Below are 17,454 nucleotides of genomic sequence, written 5' to 3' on the forward strand. Positions count from 1 at the left end.
CCACTATGGAGAACAGTATGGAGGTCCCTTAAAAAACTAAAAATAGAACTACCATACGACCCAGCAATCCCACTACTGGGCATATACCCTGAGAAAAAACCATAATTCAAAAAGAGTCATGTACCACAATGTTCATTGCAGCACTATTTACAATGGCCAGGACATGGAAGCAACCTAAGTGTCCATCGACAGATGAATGGAGAAAGAAGATGTGGCACATATATACAATGGAATATTACTCAGCCATAAAAAGAAACGAAATTGAGTTATTTGTAGTCAGGTGGATGGACCTAGAGTCTGTCATACAGAGTGAAGTAAGTCAGAAAGAGAAAAACAAATACCGTATGCTACCACATATATATGGAATCTAAAAAAGAAAAAAAGGTTCTGAAGAACCTAGGGGCAGGACAGGAATAAAGATGCAGACGTAGAGAATGCACTTGAGGGCACGGGGAGGGGGGAGGGTAAGCTGGGACGAAGTGAGAGAGTGGCATGGAGATATATACACTACCAAATGTAAAATAGATCGCTAATGGGAAGCAGCCGCATAGCAGAGGGAGATCAGCTCGGTGCTTTGTGACCACCTAGAGCGGTGGGATAGGGAGGGTGGGAGGGAGACGCAAGAGGGAGGAGATATGGGGATATACGTATATGTATAGCTGATTCACTTTGTTATACAGCAGAAACTAACACACCATTGTAAAGCAATTATACTCCAATAAAGGTGTTAAAAAAATAAAAATAATAACGAAAACTACCATTTATTACTATGAGCCAGACGCATTACACACATTCTCTGAAAAAAAAAAGGAACTTTTGTATAATGGAAATGCTCCAACATCTGCAAAAGCAGAAGGCCTGGCATAACGGGGCCTCACTCCCCACCTCACGGCTTCCACAACTCTCAACGCGAGACCCATCCTGCTTTGTCTGTTCCCTGACTTCTCCCTCCACTGGGGTTATTGTAAAGCTCATTTTCGACATCATATTATTTCATGCATGTATTTCAGTGTGGATCTCTAAAATATAAGATCTCTTTCTTACGGTTTAAGATAGCCACAGTGCGATTATCACATGGAAATAAAATTGACAACAATCTCCCTTATCACTTCTCAGGTTGCCAGATATCTATCCTTAGGGCATGTTTTGAGAACAAGAAGTAATATGTCTTCTTTGACCAATAAAATGGCAAGCAAGTAAAGGCATGAAACAAATGGATAGAGAAAGACCAAGAGGGACGGCAAACAAATGTACCATGTGAGTCTTGTGTGGATCCTGACTGGAAAATGAGTGTGTGTGTGGGTGTGTCTGTGTGTGACATGGTCCCCTTTTCTTGCCATTTGTTTGTTGAAGAACACGCATTATCTTTGATCCTTAAAGCAAGCTTTAAAGGTGGGCACTGTTATTCCTATTTTGCAGGTATTAAGGTTCAGAGAGTGGAGGAACTCATCCAGGTTCACACAACCAGTGAGTGGGAATGAAAAGGAAGGGCGACTGCGAGTCCAGCAGCGGGTGAAGGTCAGGCCGAGGGAAGGGAGAGGAGCTGGTGGCTCAGTGCGATAAACCGTCTTAGATGATGGAGACCAGGTGTGGGTGAAGCTGGGAATTATGGACACGCTCGGGGGGCAGCACACATGCAAAGCCTCCTGGAGTTGTGCGAGGGTGAGTTTGGGACAAATGCAGAGAGAGGTCCCTAAAGACCAACTTCACTGCCCTTGCAGAGCTTGTAAGGCCGTGACGAACCGGCCGAGGAAAAGCCTCTGAACTGGGCTTCCAGGACCTGACTCTGTTCCTTCTCTAATACACCGTGTGCCCCAGGCAAGTCTCCCAACATCTCTGGTCTTAGACATCTCAACCTCAGAGTGGACAGGCCAGCTTCACGGTGCTGCGGCGCTCCCCTGGGCAGCTTCTGCCCTGAGCCCCAGATACTGGAATGACCACCTCACCCCATGGGTGGCTTTTCCTTCTCCCCGAGAGGCACATTCACCGCACAGAGCCTGAAACCTGTCCTCCTGTTCAACGCCCAGCTTTGCTTCTCAAGGACTCTGGGATGGTGGGCAAATTCCTTACCTTCTTCACTGCATACTTTCCTCACCTGCAATCTAGGGAAGATGCACAGCCTCTATAAAATACGTCCCAAGATACCTGGGATGTGGTGAGCATGACCCAAATGTCTGCCGGGCAGGTACGAGCCCCATTTACAGATGTGGAAACTGAGGCCCAAGATCATACAACCAGCACGTGGCACTGCTGGAAGCAAAGCCCAGTCTGCTGATTCCGGGGCCGCTGGATAAGCAGCCAAGGGGGTGGTGGGGTGCGGGGTGATTTGAGGCTGAGGTTCTGAAGCAAACCACCGCTTCCTGAGATTCATCTCTCCCTCACGCACCTTTTCTGGGGTCCAACACACAAGAGGCAGTCGAGGCAGCCTGTTAGGTGACAGGGTTTGAGAGGCACATTTGCCTAGCGCAGCACGCGTTAATGCAATCAAAATGAAGAGCCAAATTTGGTGGGGGGGAGGGCAGAGAGATGTCTAAGACCCTGCCTGTGACACGTACCTGGCGGCAGAGGAGGCTATGGTGTCCACAACACACACGAAAACAAAGGCAGACGGGACACGTCTGTGAAAGAGGGCCGACCTCGAGGGACGGGGAGGCCGCAAGGAGCAGGCTGAATCAGCCTGGAGGTGAAGGGAAAGTGTGATCACCTCGCTCCACCCTACACACAACTCTGGACCGACGATCCCGATCCCGCTGGGCTTAGGGCACAGTGACCTTGTGTGGAGAGCCTGTGGGGCTGAGGGAACGTGCTGTGAGCTGAGGCTAGAATGTGTTTACTTACAGCCAAGTGACTGAGAGCCCCGTAGGCCCTGAGTAATGCCCCACCCCCCCAAAGATACCCACACCCTAACCCCGGGAAGCTGTGAATATCATTTTACGGGGCAAAGTCTCTGCAGGTGTGATTAGATTAAGGCTCTTGAGATTATCCCAGATTATTCAGGTGGGCCTAGATGAAATCACAGAATCACAAGGGAGGCAGAAGAAGAGCCGACAACACATGGAGGACAAAGTGATGTGAAGCCGGGGCAGAGAGAGATTGGAAGATGGTGGCCTTGAGGACTCGAGGGATGAGGCCGCAAGCCAAGACATGCTGGCAGCCGCAGAAGGCCGAAGAGGCAGGGACGGATTCTCCCCCAGGGCCTCTGCCGACACCTTGATTCCGACCCCCGTCACACTGATTTAGAACTTCTGGCCTCCGGGACAGTGAAAGAACACATTTCTGTTGTTTTCAGTCATGCTGTTCATGGCGATTTGTTACAGCAGTCCCAGGGAGCTAACAAACCCTTGGCCTCCATTCTGAGAAGGCTGGAATCTTTTCTTGCAGGTGATGGGAGTCCTTGAAGCTGCAGAGGCATGGGGTGTCTGTAGGATTGGGACCAAACTGCAGGACGGGGCCAGGGAAGCACGGGTTAGAGGGTGGAGACACTGGAAACTTGGGAGCGGGTCAAAGGCTGTGGTTCAGCCCCTAAGGGCTGCTGCGGGCCTGGGGGACGGTGAGGCGGGAGGCTGGAGGAAAACAGCCTGGGAACTGTCCAGTCGTGGGAACTGTCCTGGATGTGTGCATGTTCACCGGCAGGACGCGGCCACCCGGACTCTGTAAAGCCCCGCTTGCTCAGGCTCTGGGCCGCCCTGAGGCTCAGCGGGATTTCAGGGCCCATTTTCCCGCTCGGGTCTGCGGCAGCCTCCACCCTGAACCCATCTGTCATGGCTGACCCACTCACCGCTCGTGTCATCTTTTGGGGTTGCTTTGTTTCTGTTTTTTCTCGCTTCTGGTGTCTGAGGCCAAGCTCCATTGTTGTAAATAATGGATCACAGGGGACTGAAAATGCACAAAGCGAGGAGCCGGAAGAACAAGAAATGTGCTGAGGCGGAGCTCGACTCGGAGGGCTGCTTGACGCTAGGACGTTGCTGAGGGCGCCTCTCTGCTTCAAATTTGCGCTACTTCTTGAGATCTAACCCCAGTAAGAGGCAGCTCGTGGTCCAAGACCCTTCTGTTTCCCCTTGGTGGGCCCTCGTCCTGCCCCGCTGCCCGCGTCTCCCGGGCCTGTCTCGGCTCTGCTGCATCAGGACTCCGAGTGTGGTCCCGGGAGACCCATCCTGGGGTCAGGGCTCCTGGGTGCCCCGGGTGGGAGGGGGCAGGAGGGCAGGACCTGGGGCCGAAGCCCCTTGGGGACCACCCATGGGGAGCCTTCCCCCAACATGCAGTCCCTCTGGCCCTGTTTCAAGGCAGAATGTGAGTGTGGCGGGGATCGGGGAAGGGCGAAAAGACAAGATGTAGAAGAAACCATGCGAAAGCTAGACCTGTGACCAGGAGGCAGGAAGGGCCCCTCTCGCCAGCTCAGGCCAGAGAGCTCGGCTGTCCTGGGAAACAAGCGTCCACGTCCCACTGTCATTCCCAGTGGGAATGAACCGGGAATCCGAGGGTTCTAGGGGAGCTGCGCCTTTCAGCCCTTTCCAGAGAACGATCCAGGCTTCCGGGGGAGGGCTGTATTTGGAGAAAGTCTTTCAAGAGGTAATGAAGTTAAAATGAGGCAATTGTATGAGTTTTCTGGGGCTACCGTAACAAAGTGCCACAAACGGGCAGCTTAAAACCACAGAAGTTTATGGAGGCCGGGAGTCTGCAGTCAAGGTGATGGCGGGTTTGGGTCCTTCTGAAGGCTCTCAGGGAGCGTCCGTCCTCGTCTCTCTCAAGCTCTGGTGGCGGCCAGCAACCCCTGGGGCTCCCTGGCTTGTGGACACATCACCCCAGTCCCCACCTCCACCTTCTGTTCTCTGTATGTGCACATTTATCTCCCTCTTCTTAAAAGACACAGTCACGCGGGATAAAGGCCCCTCCTCAACCAGCATGACCTCATCTCACCTTGGTTACATCTGCAAAGACCCTACTTCCAAACACAGTCCCATTCACAGGTACTGGGGGTTAGGACGTGGGCATATCTTTTGGGGGGGGACACAATTCACCCCAAACAGTGGGGACCCACGGGAACAAAGACAGGACGAGGTGACAACGCAGGCAGGTGGGAACCTGCCAGAGGCACCTGGGGCCGTCACGCGGGCGCCCTGGCGAACAGTGGCGTGTGCACTGAGATGGGAGCGGGGGGAGAAAGTCCAGTGAGCTGAGCTGGCCGTGGGGCGCGGGGAAGCCAAGAGGCTTCCATCTGCAGTGGGGGGCGGCCTTCCTTCCTCCCTCCATCGCCTCCTGTATTTCCTTTTCTTTTTATTGCTTGAAATTTCATTAGAAAAATTGAGCACAGTTTTCCGGCCAGAAAAGAAACGTCTCTGGGCCTGGGTGATGCAGGGGCCCTGAGCGGGTCCAGGCCCCACCGTCCTGCGTCTCATCCAGGCGCAGGCCGGCGTCCACCACCGGGAGAAAAACCCCGCGGGCATCCTCTACGGCTGCTACAAGCGCCTCCAAAGATCGGGGTTTCTGCTCAGTGTGGCTGTGCTTTCGGGGGTGCTCGTCCCCGATGTAACATCAGCCGGGCACAGTGTCTCCTGGGCCACGCCGAGACCTTCACTGTCCCACATCGCGCAGCACCCGTGCCACCCAGCGTGTGGAGGGCGTGTCACCCGTGCGGCCTCTGCACCGAACCAAACAATCCCTCTGGGGCTCACTAGTTTCAGTTTGATGCCTGGGGCTCACAGCGGTTGGCCGAAAGCCACTAAACCCTGGCTTTTTCTTCCAGAAGCCAAGCCTGGCACTTCCAAGGGGGGGTGGGAGCTGGAGGCTTCGAGGGGGCCCTGTGGTGTCTGGACCCAACCTGCGTCCTCTGGGGGCTGCCTGAGCTGTCCCTCTGGGGCATGTGGGCAGGGGTCACCACAGGGCCGCAGACCGAGTCAGAAACCCCAGACGTAGAGGGGGGCCCCGCTGCTCCAGCACCAGTGCCCAAGAGGCCCAGAGTCCCCCACCCCTGGAGAGGCCCTGGGCTTCAGGGAAAGGCCTGGGAGGGGAGATGCCGTGCACAGGACGAGTCGGAAAAAACAGGGTGCAGGGCTTGGCATGCTGTCACGTTCTGGGGGGGAAATGTAGGGGTGCAGGGGGAGGGGAGCAGGTGGAACGAGGTCTGGACACGTCTATGGTTCAGAATATCAGCCATGTCCGCCGGTGCTCGCAGCCCACACCCTCCAGGCTCACTCACGGGAGCCCTGAGAATCGGGCCCTGGTGATCCGGCTTAACATCTTAGGTGCCCAGGACAGGCAGCCGAGTCTGACTCTGAGAAGGGCCGCCCTCACCCTCTGCCCAACCACCTCGTCACCCTCAGGCCTGCTGCTCCTCCATCACCCGGGCGTCGTCTGCACGAGCGTGTCCTCTCCGTCCCTCAGGCTGTGACCAATCTCATCCACCTTTTCTGCCTGGTGCCAGCAGCCCTGCTTCAAGAAATACTCCCGGAGAAAACTCACTGCTCCTTTATAACACGTGCCCCTTTATAACTCTGCCACAGGAAGTGCCTCTCCGACCCTCACCCCTTGGAATATTCTGGGCCGTCTTTGCCAGGAGGCCACAGGTGCCATCTCCCATCTCTGCTCTTTGGGGCTCAGCCTTCAAAACACCCCCCCCCCCGCCGCAAAATGGGTCTCAAATACATGTTGGACCATGGCTGCACATCCTGTTGGCTCCAGGGGGACGTCTTAAGTCATCTCTGAGTCACGTGCTCCACTGCTTCTTGTGTTTGCTCTTTTTCTGTTATTAATAGTGACGGTAAGACATCTGAGGCTTACATAAGAAGCTTCATTGAGAGATCTCAGAGTTATGTGTGACCATGAATTTTGAGCCTTTAAGCACTGCCCACATCTTGACTTTTCCCCCTGTGACGCTTATATAACACAACTCTGAGCGCAAGCATCTTGGGGGCTGCTCCCCGAAGCGCTCGCTCCAGACGAGCCGCCAGCCACGCCCGGCCGCTTCTGCCGGCAGTCAGCCTTTACGTAACAAGGAACGACGCTCTGGGTTAGCTGTTCTTGCAAACGGGAGTTGCAGGTGGAGAGATTATTGGAGATCTCTAGATGATCATGTCAAATGCACTGCCTCTTTTTCTGTTATTTGTAAGGCTATAAATGTAAAAACAAAAAAATCCCCAAGGCAGAAGCTGTGGGGATAAAGCCAGCCTGAATCACTGGGTCTACTGAGTGTTCTGCTTACAGAATGAATCAATGCACCTTGCAGCTGGCCTCGGGGATGCCTGACCCCACCTGGATAGCACCCTGGTTCCCGGAGCCTGCAGCTGGGCGGTGGGGACGGCAGGGCGGTGGCCGCTCTTCCTCGCGGCCGTGTTCCCTCTCGGCTGAACTGAGGAGGGTCTGCCTGTGACAGATCGCCCAGGGCCGAGCAGCTCTCCCAGGCTGCACATGGGGGCTGGGGGAGCGCAGCCAGCATCCAAGGGACAGAGACAGCAGAGTGTTCCTGGGGCCGCAGGGGACGGCGACCAGCCGAGCACTGTCCGAACACCGCTCGTTTCCACGGCAAGGCTTATTTCGCCTGTAAAATTGTTGTTACGTGCTTGCGGGTACCGCTACCATCCCCTCCAGCAAAACAAACGAACCGGAAGCCTGGAAACCCGAATGCAGCTGGAGCGCGTGCGGGCATGCGGGTTGCCCCGCGTCACTACTGGGACTGGTGGTCCTAGTGCGTCCAAGCCGAGAGCACTGGGAGGTCACGTCCCCCCCACCCCGCCCTCCCTCCTCACCGCCGTCCTGATGGGGCGCCACCTCCGAAACAGTCGGAGGAGAAATGAAAGGCGTTTGCGGGCTTTTCTTTGCTGGGAAGAATGGGGGAAGAAGGGAGGTTTGGGGGCCGACCTGGGGAACACAGTCACCGGGTATCACAGAGCTGGACACACCCGAGGGGCTGGGCCGGCCCCCTCATTCCACAGAGCACTCCTGGACACACGGCCCTGTGCCTGGAACGATGGCAGGACACACGGGGCCACAGGTCTCGGGAAAGTTCCCCCAGCCAGACACGGAGATCCGGCGGCTTGAATCCATGACATGCATAAATAATAAACAAACAAGTAAAAATAACACGACCTTCCTAAGCATACACCACACGCCACCCCGTTTCAGCACACATGCTTGAATTTAATCACAGCGGCCCTGTGAGGTGGACGCTGGCTTCCTCCCACTTCACAGACGGAGACACCGAGGCATGTAACTTGCCCACACACTCCCAGGTGCAAATGCAGAGAACCCCGCCCCAGAATCCGTGCTCTCGACTGTGATGTCATGTTGCTGGTAAACTGACTGAGTGTAATTGAATCTGAAAAGCATCTGTCTTCCCTAAACAGTTGACTCCTGTCCCCGCCTGTAACATTTCACTTCAGAGACCACACCGCACACAACCGCCCTAGATGAACACGATCAGGACCAGGAAATGGGGGAGGGCTTTGGGAACACAAAGTTTTCCAGAAGACACAATAATTCACTATTGCAACAGACCTATGCTTTGCAAAATGAGGTGGTAAGAGTGGAAATGATTCAGGTTTAAAAGATAGCAAGCAAATTCATTGACGAATAAATGGAATGTGGTCCATCCACACAATGCAATCTTATTCAGCCTTAAAGAGGAAGGACATTCTGACACCTGCTACAACAAGGATGAACCTTGAGGACATTAGGCTCAGTGGAATAAGCCAGTCGCAAAAAGACGAATCCTGTATGATCCCACCTATAGGAGGTCCCTAGAGGACTCAGATTCACAGAGACAGAAAGTAGAGTGGTGGTTGCCGGGCGGCTGGGGAGGGGGGACGGGGAGTCAGTGTTTAGTGGGGACAGAGTTTCAGTTGGGAAAATGAGAAAGTTCTGGAGATGGACGGTGGTGATGGCTGCACAACAATGTGAATGCATTAATGCCGCTAACTGTACACTGAAAATGGCGAAGACGGTAAAATTTTATGCTATGTGTATTTTACTACGATTTTTAAAAATTAAAAAAAATGTTAGGCAGGGCGTCTAAAGCCAACTGAACAGAACGTTCTGGCTCTTCTTTAATTGTGTCAAGACCGAGTTTTCAGAGGCGCTGTGAGTTTCTGTTCAGGCAGAAGTCCCCATCGGGTGATCAGCTTTGGGAATTGAGAAGGAGATGTGGTACCTGGTGGGGGTGATGGGGTGGGGGACAGGTAGGCAGGGCTGCGGCCAAGGTAAATAACCACACCATCGACTGCAGAGGTTATGTTTTTGAGATTGAAAATGTTTGGCACCATTTCCAAGGCACCTGAATGCACTGTACAGTGACCCACAGCACGGCTGTAAACCTGGTGCCCAGGGACAGACAGGTGCACTTTTTATACTCCCACAGCTGGATCTTTAAGCGTGCACTACCTTAGAATACGTTTTTCTCAAAAAGATTCAGAACCCTGGAAATGCAAACACTTAACCACAAAAGTGGGAGCAATTAGCCCAAGGAGCTTAGCAAGAGGCTATGGCTCCGTCTCAACGTCTTTCGAGCTGGGCGGCTCACATGCCTCCTGCACTGGCCGCGAGCCGTCCTCCAGGCTGGAGCCCATCCTCTGCCACACCTGGGCGGGGGCTGCCGGGGCCCCCCTCCCATCTCATGGCCTGTCCGGCCGAAGGGGAGGGGATGGGAGCATGGAGGAATCCTTCACTGGGGCAGGGCTGGGCTGCAGCTGCCTTGACACGGACACCTGAGGTCCCTCTGTGTCCTCTGGGGACCCTCTGAGCCCTTCTTGCCAAAGACCTCCCCCAGTCCCCAGGAGTGCAGCCTGCCACCTGCAAACCGCAAACCCAGGACAGGGGAGTGGGGCCCCAGCCTGCAGTGACCCAAGGCTACCTGCCCCCCCCAGCCCCTGCTGCCCACTGCCGGGCTTGTGTCGGGGTCCCCGTGGCTGGCACGGCGTTCAGCATCCTGGCTAAGTGTGCAAATGAGGGTTCCCAGAAGCTGACGGGGCGCCCTGCCCTTGCTTTTCTTCCCTGACACTCAGAGCCGTACTGTGCAGGTTTCTGAGGCCAAGCAGCCGCTCAGCCCACAAGGGCTCTGGTGAGGCCACTGGCCCTCTCGCTCAGGGCAAGATATTCGCCTCTGCCGGGTCGGAGAGGGAGGTGCCCTGGGCAGTGGCCCGGGGTCTCGGGGCCTTGGCACTGCCCCCTTCTTTGTGGTTGTCTGTCACAGTGGGCTGGCTCACAGATATGAAACCGGGGACGCCAAGGCACTGCCAAGCCTTCTTCCATAGTCTCCGAGTGGACAGGGCAGAGGGAGGGGGCCGGGGGGCAGGACGTGCTTACTGAGCCTCCCCGGGTGGCCAGCTCCGCCCCGGGCTCTGTACGTGTGCCACTCAGCGCCATCCGCATCACCCCGTGTGGGCCGCCGGCACTGCACACACCTCACCGAGGAGAAGGTGACCTTTCCATGGCCGAGCCGGGCGCTGAGAGGCTGTCTGTCCAGCACCACGGCCTGCGCCCCTCCACGTGACCGCCGAGAGCAGCTCCGGCCGCCCTGCACTTAGCCGGCAAGGTCTCCGTGTCATTATCCATCAACTCTTATGACATTAGAGAGGTTCGGGCCTCCAGCCAACCCCGTGCTGGGGCGTCCGGATGTCAGAAAGTGTCTGGTTTAAGAGGTTTTCCGACCGTAGCTAGTGGGAAGGAGGGAGTCCTGCAGCCTCCTGAGTTCTCCGCGACCTCGGGCTAGAATTTGAGAGACTGAGTTTCCAAGAGATCTTATTGGGAAGCACCTGATACGGCATCTCAGGAGTCAGGCTGACTTGCTTTAGTGGCTGATCTACTTGTTGAAAAAGAGACTGAAAATGGAGACATCAATGTTCACAGCCCAGCTCTGGCGCAGCTGCAGACAGAGGGTCATCACAGGCGAGGGGCTGGGTCTTCTCCCCATCACGACCAGCCCTATACCTCCATTTGCACCGGAATCCCTGAAAGGGTATGGAATGACCCCCTTTCTCCAACTTCCCTTGGTTGCAATTAGCTTGTTACCATTTCAATATCTTTTTAAAGCTCTTACATTAGGAACATTAAAAGGAGGGTAAACGACTTCGCTGGGACTGCGGACGGTGACCAAGGGGAGGCGCTGTCCCCCTGGCAGTGATGTGGGGAGAGGGCAGCAGCACAGAAGCCCAGAGAACTCGCCGGGTCTGCCTGGCCAGGGCGTGCATCCCTGTACAAACGGGCATAGACCCTTCCGCTCGGCAGGGCAGGGATGTTCTGAGCGTGGGGCAAAGCAGGGGCACACGTCTGAGGGCAAAAGGGAATCTCCACTAGGCTTCAAGAGGCAGCCAGCCAGACATTCCAGGAGGGGAAAGACATTCCATGAGCCAGGGAGGGACTCCAGGCCCCGCCACGCGGACCGCGCTGGACCAGACGGGGGCAGGTGCACCCTGCAACAAACAGGCTGAAGATGAGCAGCCAGCTCGAAGCGCTGGCTCGTGTCTGTGCCAGAGGCAGTGGAGGCTGCCGTCCTCGGAGGGAGCAGAGCCAGAGCAGGGCAGGGGGGGCACAGGGAGACTGTGGCAGAGCGGGCAGAGCCGGGGCTCCCAGCGCAGGGAGGAGGGAGGGCCTGAGCCCCGGGGGAACCTCTGGGGAGGGGATGGCAGGCCCCGCCCCGCAGCTCCACGGGGGCTGAATGCCGGCTTCACGGCCTGGGGTCCCAAGTGTCAACAGGGCCAGGCTGGGGGGAGGGCAGCAGGGTGGAGAGAAGGCCCGGCAGACGGGGGCTTAGCCCCAGCGGGGAAGGGGGCACAGTCACGGGGCGGGGAGAACCGACCACAACCAGGCGTTAGGAACTGGGAACAGCCTTCTGTTGACATTTTAACAACCTTCCAATGCTCTAACTGCTCTTCCTTCTGGATTTTTCTCATTTGTTCCATTGTTTTAGAGCAGAAACAACTTAGTAGAACTCAAGTGGCTGATCGCCCATTAAGACCCGAGTTCCAGCTGCAGAGTGAGGCGGGAACAAGGACGTGGCAACTCAGAGAGGCCTAGGGTGGGCCCAGCAGAGCGCCTGACGAGGGGCTGTCCCCCAGGGGGCCGCTAGGCCAGGGTGATGCACCAACAGGCGGCCCCTTTCAATGGCACTTATCATGGTCTCCAGGATGGTCAGTGTTGCCCAGATGAGGCCTCTCACCAAACCCAAGCCCAAGGCCAGGTCCGGGGGTCCCACAAAGGCCTCACTATGCCTCATTCAGGAGGTGGGCAAACCCACGCCCGGACGTGCCACCAGGCAGGAACCCTCCAGGTCCCTGATGCCAAGGGCATCGTCCTGTCATGGCCCGGGCAACCCAGCCGAGCTCATCGTTCCTCTGGATACGGGTGGGAGAAAGGAGCAGGTTCTGAGGTCAGGGGAAGCTGTGGACGGAAACGGCAAGCCCTCTGGGTAGGGAGAGGACGCATCAGCTCCTAAAGCACAGTCCTCGGAGCTGCGGTTCTGGCTCTCCGGGCTTGGGGGCTCCCACTCCCTCCTCCTTCACCTGCGGCTGGGAGGTACCAGGTCCCACCTGCCCCCCTGGCGGGTAGAGGAGCAGGCGAAGGGGACAGGCGTGCAGAGGCGTTGCTGGCCGCGTGAGGCCGCAGCCCTGGCCACTCGGCAGTTCCCGGCCTGGGTTCTCCTGAGGCCACCCAGTCTGCGAGAAGGGCTCCTTCCCCACAATGCCAGTCTCCTCTGAGGAAGGAAGCCTCTTCATTGGGCCCCACGTACGGCCGGCCTCACAGCCCCTTCCCCCCAGCCGAATCCCGCTGTGTCCTGCCCGTCACCAGGCACCCTGCAACAGTGGCGGTTTACTATCTGTCCCTCCCGGGGGAAGCAGGGGGCAGAGGGGCCATGGCTCGGGGGGGACTCACCCAGCATCACGAATGTCCCATTCACACTGGATCCCAGCTCTCAGCACATAGCGGCTGCTCAGTAAACTCGTTTGGACAACTAAGTTATTTGCCCCGTCTGCTTTGATTCCTACAACAAGCAGCACGACCGGCGTCCCCACATGACAGTGGAGAAATCCATGGCAGAGAGAGGTGAGGTCACTGACCCGGGGCCGTGGGGATGGTAGTGGAGGTGCTTCGGACAGGACCGCTGTCTGGCTCCTGGCACGGCTCCCAGCCACCGTGGCTGCTGCTTCTGCACAGACCCAGGAAGGACCCAGACCCGGGAAGACAAGCCATGTCTGCCCTCCGAGCCTCCTCTGCCCAACCGCTGCAGGAGAATCCCGCAGATGGAACACGGACCCCTCAAGTGGACCCCAGATCGCCGTGGCGGCCTCCCACTGGATACCTGGGCAGGTGAAGTGACCGTGTGTGCTGGGGTCTCCTTCACACCAAGGAAGCAGTGAACCAGCCTCCCGAGGGCCGCCACGGTTTCTCTAAGAACCTGGAACACCTACGGTATGATCACTACGGTACGTCCTCAGACGGGGAGGCTGGCTGGCTGTCCGAATGGACAACGTTACGTCTGCACCCCAAGCTTTGCTGGAGCAGACACCGTCTGCGGAAGCCACTGTTCTGACTGTTATCTTCTTCTTCCCCATTGGACCCTCTCTGGGGGGAGCGTGGAAGGACCAGGAGCCGGGGAACTGGACAGACAAGGAGCAGACACAACGTGGGAGCCGCGGGAGGGACGCTGGGGGGGACAGAGCAACACACGTGCCAGAAGTGGTACCTGCCTCATCCCCTGACTCCGCCTCCGGGGGGCTCTCCCCTCAAGAGTGACCTTTCCCGGAAAGGAGATGGGATGGGGATAAAAGGGAGACAGAACACGACTGCATGCTGGGAACTTCAGGATTTAATCCAGTGCCTAGGACTTTAAGAAAAGAAACCGCAGCTGCTGGAAGCATTGCTGTAGGAGCTCTCAACCCAGGATGAAAGTCCCAACAATGCTGCTGGGTGTCGAGTGTGAGGTGAGCGCGGGGTTAGGACTTTCTAGCACATGCTTGCAACCCCAAATGATCCGGCTCTCCCCCAGGGCTAAAGGTGCAGCCAGGGGCTCCCAACAGGGCCGGCAACAAAGGCAGAGGGCGCAGAGCAAGGTCAAGAAGCAGTGACAGAGATGACAGAGATCTGAGGACCACGGTCTGCCTCCCCCCTTTTGTATTAGTTAAAGGGCATGGACGGAACAGAGAGAGAGCATCACGCCCGCTGTGTTCCAGAGTGTTCCAGGCACTCTGTCTACATGGCCTCCTTCACTGTGCACGACAGTCTGTGAAGCAGATGTTTTTGTTTCACTTTACTGACCAGGAGGCCAGCTCAGAAGAGCCAAGGGTTAGATGCCCAGGATCACAGAAAGTGGTGGAACCGGCACTCAACATCAGATCTGGCACCCCCTGAGTGCAGGTGCCCGTGGTCTCCCAGGGCCGCCTGCAGGGCTGCTTTCGTGGAGGTCACCCAAACCTCGAGCATCTCAGCTGCAAAATGCCCACAGTGACAGCTGAGCTGAGCCCGTCACTCCACCTTCACCTCCCTCTAGACCCTCTCTTCCACTTTTCACCCACATCCCACTGAATTTCTCCAGGAAACCTTTGGGAAGTTCTTGGGAAGGAACTGTCACTTCTGAAGGTGACAGCATCTCATCTCACCTCTTTCCAAAGATAAAAAGGGCCAATCTTTGATAATTCTCCTCTGCTGGGGTAGAAAAAGCGTGCGTGCTTGTGTACATGTGTGCATGTTTGCCTGTGTGTGTGCATGCGTGTGTGCTTGTGTGTGTTTACATGTGGTGCGTGCACATATTTTAATGTGCACGCTGTGTGTGAATGCATGTGCACACGAGTGTGCCCAGGTGTGTGCATGTTTGTGCATGTGTGTCCATGCTGGAGCAGGGAAGTACTCAGCGGAGGGCCCTTTCTTCCTTTGGGGACGCTGTTAAATTCCTGTGCAGTCACAGGTGCCCAGTCCTGGAAGTCAGGGGACCTGGCGGGAGTCCTGCATCAGGTCACCACCTGCCCTGTGCTGATGAAATAAGAGGGGTGGACCACCTGCCCTTGTTTCAGCTGCTTCCTATTCCCCGTTATATGGTTCCAATGAAGCGGGCTATAGTGGGAGAAGGGGAGCCCATACTTCTCCTTTCCTGGGATCAAGCAGGGGATGGGCTGAGAGTGAGGCGGCTGGCAGAGGCTTATGTGAGAACCGGAGACACCCGAGCCCCTGAGGCTACTCCGTGCCTGGCTGGGGCATCTCTCCCTGCTTCCCAGCTCTGGGTGCGCCACCTTGAGAAGAGCAAAGTGAGCTGCAGCAGCTGCAGGGCTTCCCTGAAACGTCCAGCTGAGATCTGGGAGCGTTTCCCTCACTGTGGCCTTCCCTGTCCCCCGCGCCCAGGACCTTAGGGGGAGCTTAGAGAAGCCCCCTCCAAGCCAGCTCTCTTATTGTCCCTCTCTGCCAGTGAGAAGCAGGAGATGCTCTGAATGTAAAGCTGGTCCAGAGGGTCACCCAGTCTCTCTGCAGGCCCAGGAGGTAGAGCAGCCCCGGGGTCACCCCCTGGCGGTCAGAGCCGACCACCTGCTGGGATGGGTAACTGAAGGAGGTGGGGGATGAGCAGCCCCTGCTGAGCCAGCCTCTACCAACACCCCCCCCCCCTCAACCCGCTCCCTGTGGCCGGCAAGCAGTGCCCGGTCCCCACAGGGGCTGCGAGCTCCAGGCACCCTCTCTGTCGGAGGACTCTGCCCGGCAGGTCTGCCCACCGGCTCCCGGGGTGAGCGTTCCACCGGAAATAAAAGGCTTAACGGACCAGCCTGTGAACGGAGGAACTCAGCCTAATCAGATCTGTTACAAAGAAAGCTCTGCCCACGAAATGGAAAAAATACCCCCTTGCAGGCGCGCCTTTCCACGGGGCCGCGCGTGGGGACACCTGCCCCGCAGAGTCCCACCAACCCCCGGCCCGAGTTGTCGAGGGCCGCAGCAGGCTCCACGGATGCCGGTTCGCTGGACCGCCGTCCCCTCCCCCGCCGGCTGCCCCTGGCCGGCCCCCACCCGCCTCCGGGACCCCGCGCTGTCACCGGGGAGGGGCCGCCGCCGGGCTGGCACCGCAGGGCGCGCGCCGGGAGGGCGCCCGCGCCGGGCTGGGACGCTTGGGGAGGGGGCTACCTTCTGAATGCGTCCATCGATGTCCAAATAGATGGCCTTGGGCCGGTAGCTGGAGGAGCCCGTTCCCATCTTGACGAGCGCTGCACTTGGACTTTTTACTGTACTTTCTCGACGCCAGCCACCGCGGGGAGGGCGGGGAGTGGGAGGAGGGGGCGGGCGGCGGGAGGACGCGGGGACCAGCCAACCAGCGCGCCGCCGCGGCCCGTGCCGCCGGCTCGGCTCCTCCTCTCCCCGCCCCCTCCTCCTCTCTCCCACTCCGCCTTCCTCCCTCCTTCCCCTTCCCTCCCCGTTTCTCCTCTCTCCCTTATCTTCACTCCCTTCTCTTCCCCTCCCACATTAAGGCACACCCCCTCATCTTCCCTTTGAGTCCAGCCGCCTTGGGGACAGGGCCAAGCGGGCAGCCTGTCTCCAAGTGCCCTCTGGACAGGTGCTCATAGCGAGTGACACCCTCTGGCTGCAAAGCTGGTCACCTCCCCATGTGACCAGATTCCCATAGCGACCCCCTCTGGCCACAGGGCTGGTCACCTCCCCAAGTGGACAGTGGCCAGTTGGGACTCCTTTGCCGCAGGTGGCTACTCCATCATCAGCAAGCACCTGGCTGGCATGGGGCCGGAAGCTATTTGTGGTCACGGCCTAAACCCAAGCACCACTTAACGCTGGGAGAATCCCCCCCGGGTTCCAGCTCTCCCTGCTGTGAGTGCCATTCTCATTTAATCTCAATAGGAGATGGGAAAAGTTTCTTCTCCTTCATGTACCTCCTTCCCCTAAGTTTTCTGTACATCCTCGAGAGTGAAAGCTTTTTCCAGCTGCACCCACAGCTGAAATGGCAATTTTATTTCTGTCCTTGATGTAGCCAGAGTGAGGATTACCCAGCCACCAGCTATTTGCTGGTTTCAGCACTGTTCTGGTCCCCACCCCCCTTGTTAATTGCCGCAGGGAGTGTGGGAAAAAAGGGAGGGATTGCAGGCAGCTCTTGACCTGCAGACCACAGCGGGGGCTGCCTTTGCAGCTCCCCAGCTCTCTCAGGGGGTGGGAACAAGTTTTGGGAGGGCGGTGACGCTGAATGGCTCTCAGTGCCTGTTGCTTTTGGAAGCTGGTGTCGAAACCAGACAGAGAATGCACTTATTGTTTCGTTCTAAGAGAATTCCAAGCCACTGCTTTTCATCTGTTGAATGTCTGGGGTTTGCTTACTGAGAGAGTGTCTGGAGCACACAGGCTCCCTCCTCCCGGCCGGTCCGCCCAGGCTCGGCTGACCACGGCCACGGCCAATGGTCTTTGCTTTTCCTTCCCTGGCCATCTGGCCTCCACCTGGTGGATAGTCACTGGCTTTCCAGACTCCTCCCAGCTGCCTGGAGAGTTGGCCAGGCTGGA

At 57.2% G+C, this 17,454-nt stretch overlaps 1 protein-coding gene across 2 annotated transcripts in view; it reads right to left on the minus strand.

Annotated features, from left to right (window-relative positions):
- Positions 1-16,640, minus strand: part of PDE9A (phosphodiesterase 9A) — a 102,135-nt gene extending 85,495 nt beyond the window's left edge. Inside the window, exon 1 of one of the 2 annotated variants that reach the window (XM_082392482.1) lies at positions 16,084-16,640. In XM_082392482.1, the coding sequence (XP_082248608.1) occupies positions 16,084-16,152 (69 nt within the window). In that variant the 5' untranslated portion in view covers positions 16,153-16,640. The remainder of the gene's footprint in view (positions 1-16,083) is intronic. The other variant, XM_082392481.1, reaches the window with a different exon arrangement.
- Positions 16,641-17,454: the final 814 nt, after the last annotated feature.

The sequence above is a fragment of the Balaenoptera borealis genome, assembly GCF_965194805.1.
Source record: "Balaenoptera borealis genome assembly, chromosome: 5".
Lineage (NCBI taxonomy): Eukaryota > Metazoa > Chordata > Mammalia > Artiodactyla > Balaenopteridae > Balaenoptera > Balaenoptera borealis.